Genomic DNA, 7,003 nt, shown 5'->3' with positions numbered 1-7,003 from the left:
CATTGTACTGCCAGCCCCTAGTATAGCCTCTGTCAGGGGACCCTTTGACCATTCCGTCCGCTCGGATGAGATGGAAGATAAGAACGATGCATGACGCCTGCACGTTTGTTGCAGCGGCCAAACAGGACCCTGGTACGACGCCGCTGCCACCACGATCTACAGGGTCAGCGGGACCCACGCGAAGAGGAGAACGACACACTTCCAGGAGCCTTATTTCTTTTTTCCTTTTTCCCTCTTCCCTTTGGCTGTAACCCTGGCTTTTCCTTGGCCTATAAAAGGAAAAGCAGGACGTCCCACATCAGGGCATCGAACAAGTGCATCACGCAACATCGGTTCACCGCACCTCATCACGAACAACACATCACCATAGACTTGGGACCAGTCCCTCTTTCGCCAGTTTGTAACCCCCTAATACGAACTTTTAGTGCTAAGTAATACAAGCAACAGCCAAGAACTGGACGTAGGGACATTCTGCCCGAACCAGTATAAACTTTGTGTCTTCTTAGTACACCATCCAAGCTAGACACGTAATATATAAATTTACTCGTTGGTGTTTACTCAAAACATCGATACCTATCTTCTCTCAAACTGTCATCAGCCCAAACTGTCACGAAGCGAGTGGGGTCGCCTGGTGGTTACGCAGAGCCCAGGGAGGCCACCACGCTACGGAGACAAACCGTCACAAGTCGACAGCCCAGTGGGCCGTTCAGCCGCCGAGCAGCAAACCCTCGCGCCTCGTCTCGCCCTGCGTCCTCCCGTGCCCAGTGGGTATATGTAAAAGCCCAGACCGCCACCGGGACCTCCTCGAGCCCGCGGCCTTACGCCTCCGCCCGAAGCCGCCAGCCGACGACTACGAGCGGCGGCGGCGCCTCGGCTCCCCTGATCTCCCCCACCGGAATGGACGGCCAGGCTCCACCTCTTCTCGACGCCGTCGTGCCCGAGCCCCTTGCATCCGGCGACGAGCTCCATCCGCCGCGTCCTGTCGAAGTGGAGGACCCCCTGACCTCCGGTATGGACGGCCAGGCTCCACCTCTCGACGGCGTCGCGCGGGATCCCCTTACCGTGTTCGACGAGCTGCAGCCCACGGGCGAGGTGGTGGAGGAGGACGCCCTACCTGTCGCGCCCGACATCGTCAAGGGCGAGGTGGTGGAGGAGGACGCTCTACCAGTCGCGCCCGACATCGTCAAGGGCGAGGTGGTGGTGGAGGACGTCCTACCCGTCGCGACCGACATCGTCAACGACGCCTCTTCTGAGGGTCCTGAGGCCGGCAGTGGTGGCGTCGTGCTCACAGATGATCTCCGTGACCGCATCGTCAAGCAGGTACGCTCTCTGTGGACCTTCCATCTGCAACTTCTCTTCCCATATGCGCTGTTTTCTCTCAATACGTTGACTCCTAAATTTCTGTGTGATCGTAAACTGCTTGTCTGATATACTTTGCGTTCTGAAACATGAAACGCTTCTACAACATGCAGGTCGAGTACTATTTCAGCGATGAGAATCTTCCTACGGACGAGTTCCTATTGAAATATGTGAAGAAGAACAAGAAGGGCTTTGGTAAGTATTTGTTGCCTTAGGTTATAAATTTTAGCATAGACACTGATAATGCAATGCTGACTACTTCAGATATTCTAGTTACTTAGCTGTGTAGATTATGAGACTGTAGTTGTAACAGAGTGTCTGGAATTCTTGTGGTAACTGTTTAGTGTTCAGGATGTGTTTTATTTTGTTCTACATCACAATTATTTTCCCCTAAGATGCTTGGATTAAAATATCCGGTTCTTCAGCATTGATCAAGGTCCAACTCTTGTTCTCCTTAGTGTCCCCCCCCCCCCCCCCCCCCCCCTGCATTTTAAAACACCAGTGGTTTAATTTGCCCTAGCAATCGTACATGTGGAATGGAGATGAAAGTGATGAAATGTGACAGGTACTTATGATGAGGCCTTTGCATTGGTACTCCAGGTGCAGCTTTCTTTAAGTTGTGCCGAGAAGCTTGTTTAGATCTCTGTGAATACCAAATTTCTGATTTCTGATTCATTCCATTCCACTAAGAAAATTATGGACTATGGAATCTTCTGATTGAGCAATCACATAGTGCTTGCTAACTATTTATAGCCCTTTGATACTTTTTCATATGTGTTACTGAGACATACTATCTTTGGTTGTGGGACCATGAAGATATGCAAATCTGACCCCGGAATTGACAAATGTTGCCTGGTTTTCTTCCATGGTAGCTTTGTCTTTTTGACATCACCGGTAAATGATATGTACCTTACTCATCTGAGTTGTCCCTTACCCCCATCGTATTTGATCAAACTGAATGTTTACTACCTTTGACGTGGGTGGCATGTGTGTATCACATATAAAGGATGTTTTATACTTTTATATACTCCAGAACTGCAGTTAGACGAATTTCTATAATTGATCACATATAGGATGTAAATTTTATGATTAGTGTAGTGGTTTCAGGGACACTGTATTCAGTGTTCCCATTCTCAGTTTGTTTTAGCCCGTCTCAAATTTTACACAAGGTCATAATATAGTCTGAACTAAAAAAAATGCCTTCTTCTATTATCTAAATCAGACATTCAAAATGGGGTCTAACTTATGTGGTGTCCTCAATGGTGAGGACTTAACTGAATAGTTTGCACTGAGCTGATGTTTTTGTTGGTATTGATAATGATATTTGTTGGTTTTGATTCAGGTTTCATGTTAATACTTTTCTCTCTTTTTTATAGCTTATGCTTTTTTGTGTGTGTTTCTGCATTAGATATTGGTGCATGTAAGCTGTATTTTGTAAAAATTAAAAAAAATCATCACATGTTGGTTCTCTCCTGTTCGCTTGAACTTATCAGCCGGCTGCAGTGTTTTTCTTTCACAACAAATCAACTTCAGCCGGCTTATCAGCCGCAGAAACCATCAGCCGAACAGATAATTTTTTATATTACAGAAAATACAAACCCAAACAACACGATTTGTAAACCCACGATACTATGTCACCTTGCCTGCAGATTAGATACCATCAACTCTTCTACTAACATATGTTGATTTGAGGATCGAACACAAATTTGATCTTACTCAAGTCAAGTACTAATTTCCGAAATGAGGGCAAGGTGACATAGTATCGTGGGTTTACAAATCGACATTTGCTGCCACTGGATTTATTATTCAATATGCATTACAAATGTGAGCTCTCTTCTTATGGCTTTTTTTTTAATAATAGTTCCTATTGAGACTATCGCATCATTTAGAAGAATGAAGAAACTCGTTCAAGACCTGTCAGTAATTGAAGCTGCACTCAGGACATCACCAAAGCTGGTAATATTTTGCAATTTCAATCTGTGCTGACACTTCGAATTTCTTACCGTTTGTTAGTAATGCTTGTACAATTGCCATGTCAGGTTTTATATCTTGGTGACGTAATTGTCTGCCCATTCTATTTTAGGTTGTAAGTTCAGATGGGAAACGGGTCAGGAGGTTACATCCGTTGCCACACAATGAATTGAAAGATTCAAAGGTAAATAGCTGATTCCCTCCTTAGTGGAATGCATTATACCTAGGGTATCTGAATTGTGACAACTTAAAGCGAATATGTATTTGCAGAAAAGCACTGTTTTGGTTGAAAATCTACCTCCAGATTTCTCCATGGAGAGTATTCAGGAAAAATTCGGTACAGTGGGCAAGTATGTTTTCTGGACATTCGTAGCTGTATGTGCTTTTTTAAATGTTATTGATTTGTTTTATAATATATTCTGATACTGTAATCTACCTTTTCACATCTCAGAGTTGTGAACGTAACAATTAATGATCCAGAATTAGTGAAAGAATCTTCAACTGCCAAGAAGCCCGACTTCAATTTAAGTAGTAAGGTATGATCTCAACATCATGTAGTATTTTCATTATTGAAACTTTTGCTAACGTCTTAATTGGCGTCTCTTTTAATTGTGCTTCCTACTCCCAGTTAACAAATAATAACATATTTATATCTAGATTTCAGGGCTAAAATACTGTTAGATTATGTTAGTTATATTATCTCTGCCAAACAAGTTAATGAAGCAATTTTGCACAGGTACATGTACTTGTTGAGTATGAAGCAGTGGAGGCCGCTGAGAAGGCTGTGAGTTGCTCATCTCCTGTCTAATAATAGATTTGGTTTGTAAGTCTAGAATAATCAGTTTTTTATTCGATTATCTGTTCTGGTCATATTAGGTTACTGTCCTAAGTGATGAGAGCAACTGGAGAACTGGGATGAAAGTCAGGCTTCTGTCTAAACAAAGCGCAATGGGATCAGGAAAGTATAACAAACCTTCAAAAGAAAATCAGGATGCAGTTTCCAAAAAGATTGATCAGAATCAACATTCAAAAGAAGACCAGCGTATAACCTCAGAAAAGATCTCCAATGCTGATGAAGTGGGGAGTGCCAAGGACAAAGAGAATTTGAAATCTGTTTTTACCACTGAGGTCTGAAATTTTCCATACTCCTAACTGCCTTTGTCTGTTGACTGTGTTCAGTTATCTGCTTGAAAACAGTATATGATAGCTTATGTAGTGCATCACTGGCTGTTTTCACTTTCTTGCTGATAGTTTGGGCCTTTCTTCTTGAACTATTCCTATGCTGGGAGTTTGGAACTGAATAGTCGATTTGCATTATTTCCTAGTAGATTTTTTTTCTAATTGACAGATTATGACTATTTGCATCCCAAATATTGCACTAGATATATTTTTGCTTATAGCCTGTTGGTTATACATATAGACTGAGCACCATGACCAGAAGCCAAATTCTAGAGGACGAAAAGGACGGTACAAAGGTCAAGGTCAGATGCAGCAAAATACAAACAAACAAGGTATTCATACAATTAAATGTACTCAATTCGTGAATGCTATTTTCCTTCGTAGTGATACACCAATGGTATTTTCTATTACATGTCATGAAATTTATTCTTACATCTATGCCTAGGTATGCAAGTTTTAATTATTTTAGGTCATTGGGTCGACCCAAAAACTTGCCATTTTATGTAATTTGGGTGAGGAGGAAATGAACTAGAATGTCATTCAACCGTAATTAGTTAACTGACCCAAAAAAACACCATTGGGTACCCCACTTGCATCCTTATCTATGCCATTGAAACTTGATGCTTAGTTAATTCTCATATTCTTTCTGCAGAGCACTGAGATGGTTTATGTTCCTGCTATTATTTGTCTAAACTACAGCTTGTTCTGTTTTGTCTAGAGTAATGACCTGGAATTCCATAGGTTATTTTTTTACAATGTCTTGTAGATGAATTTTTAGCATGGTTATCTTAAGAACACCTCCTGTCATCTGCACAAAACTTTGATTCTCCCCTGTGATTTCGACAAACATGTAAAAAACAGCAAGTAGCTGCTTGAAATTTCAATAATTCATAGCCATTCTCAACATATCCGAAACCAATTCCTCACATATATGTTTTGTATTTCTGCTAGTGTGGGATTGATATAATTTGTTTTCTTTATATTATGCATATCAGGAAGTTCTGGTTCTGAGTCATTAAACAAGCCTATTCCTGGACCGAGAATGCCAGATGGAACAAGGGGCTTTACACTTGGACGTGGTAGATCTCTTCCACTACAGAAATCTGAGAAGGCTGAAGAGTAGAGCTACCCAAAGGCCTGGTAAAGAACCTTATCCAAAGAAGCTGGGTAAAATCTAACAGAAGACCTTAAAAAAAAAACTGAAGAGCATCCAAGCTGTTCTGCATGTAATGGAACACAGAAGAAAGGGAATCTGGGAATGACTTGTTCTCTGCAAGGGATGGAACACAGAAGAAAGGGAATCTGGAAATGGCTTGTACAGAAACGCAATTTTGTGTGGGATAGTTCTGAGTTCACTCGTTTGGAACGCAGTATAACCTTTGCATGTTTCCCTGATTTGCATTTGTGTCATATTATCAATTTAGGCTTTGTTTAGTTCCTCCCCAAAACTTTACACCCTATCATATCGAATGTTATGACACATGCATGGAGCATTAAATATAGACTAAAAAATAACTAATTACACAGATTGTGACTACTTTACGAGATGAATCTTTTAAGCCTAATGGTACTATAGTAACACATGTGCTAATGACAGATTAATTAGGCTTAATAAATTCGTCTTGTGGTTTATCGACGGATTCTATAATTTGTTTTTTAATAGTACGTGAACATCTCATACGATATCTCCATATAATATCCGACGCGACATCCTAAAATTTTACATCTGCATCTCAGGCCTTATCATGCAGCATCGCCGCCCTGGCTGTTTGCAATTTGTGCGGCCTGGGGCCGTGACCCTGCACCATCCGGGTCTACCACGTGGGGAGCCTGTTCTGCCGTGAGGCGTCTGGCCCCTCACATGATTAGGGTTGAAAAAAATATGAATAGAAGACACGTAGGAATGCATATGCAGAACAGATTAATAAAAAACATAGGAATTTTTTAGGAATGTATTTGGATGTGTTGTAGGAAACAAGAAACAATGAGTTGGATGTTTATCTTTTAGCGCTTTTCCTCGCGAAAAAAAAAGTTTTCTAAGTTTGTCCTGCAAACGATTCCTGCGACTCAATACATAGGAATGATTGTCCTGCAAACGATTCCTGTGATGTAGGAATGAGATCAACCACACGGGGGTGTTTGGCACACCTCCTTGCAGCTCTGACTCCTCACTGTACAACACTGCAGTATCACTGTAGCGAAATGTCTTCTTGCTACAGTGACAAACAGTGATGCTACATGCTACGAGAGGAGGAGCCGGAGCCGCCCGAAACTGCACGGGGGCCTTAACAGCTGCACGGAGTCACCGGCGCACTGAGATCAACCACAACAGCTGCACAGCGTGAACATAGTCGGGATAATTTGCTGTCATCAGTCATGGTTTAATACCATGGGCCTGTTTGGCTTGCTGAAATTTGGCTGAAAGTAGCTGAAAAATACTGTTCTGAGTGAAATATTGTGAGAGAAAAATACTGTTCTGGCTAAAAAAAAACTA

At 42.0% G+C, this 7,003-nt stretch overlaps 1 protein-coding gene across 1 annotated transcript; it reads left to right on the top strand.

Annotated features, from left to right (window-relative positions):
• The first annotated feature begins 795 nt into the window (after positions 1–795).
• LOC136459038 (la-related protein 6A-like) lies at positions 796–5,943 on the top strand. Its single transcript, XM_066458939.1, has 10 exons — positions 796–1,320; positions 1,473–1,554; positions 3,221–3,315; positions 3,443–3,514; positions 3,601–3,680; positions 3,782–3,866; positions 4,067–4,114; positions 4,207–4,458; positions 4,751–4,841; positions 5,505–5,943. Exons 1-10 carry the CDS (start codon positions 898–900, stop codon positions 5,630–5,632), a joined length of 1,356 nt encoding a protein of 451 aa, XP_066315036.1. The 5' UTR covers positions 796–897; the 3' UTR covers positions 5,633–5,943.
• Positions 5,944–7,003: the final 1,060 nt, after the last annotated feature.

This window comes from Miscanthus floridulus, chromosome 6, assembly GCF_019320115.1.
Source record: "Miscanthus floridulus cultivar M001 chromosome 6, ASM1932011v1, whole genome shotgun sequence".
NCBI lineage: Eukaryota > Viridiplantae > Streptophyta > Magnoliopsida > Poales > Poaceae > Miscanthus > Miscanthus floridulus.
Note: the sequence above shows the minus strand (reverse complement) of the source record. Positions and strands in the feature narration are given on the sequence as shown.

What these genes read in the sequence shown, in the direction of transcription:
- LOC136459038 (XM_066458939.1), top strand. Translation starts at nt 898, where the DNA reads ATGGACGGCCAGGCTCCACCTCTTCTCGACGCCGTCGTGCCCGAGCCC. An exon ending in TGGAGGCCGCTGAGAAGGCT is followed by an intron (nt 4,115 to 4,206) that starts GTGAGTTGCTCA and finishes TGGTCATATTAG; the next exon opens with GTTACTGTCCTAAGTGATGA. An exon ending in AATCTGTTTTTACCACTGAG is followed by an intron (nt 4,459 to 4,750) that starts GTCTGAAATTTT and finishes TTATACATATAG; the next exon opens with ACTGAGCACCATGACCAGAA.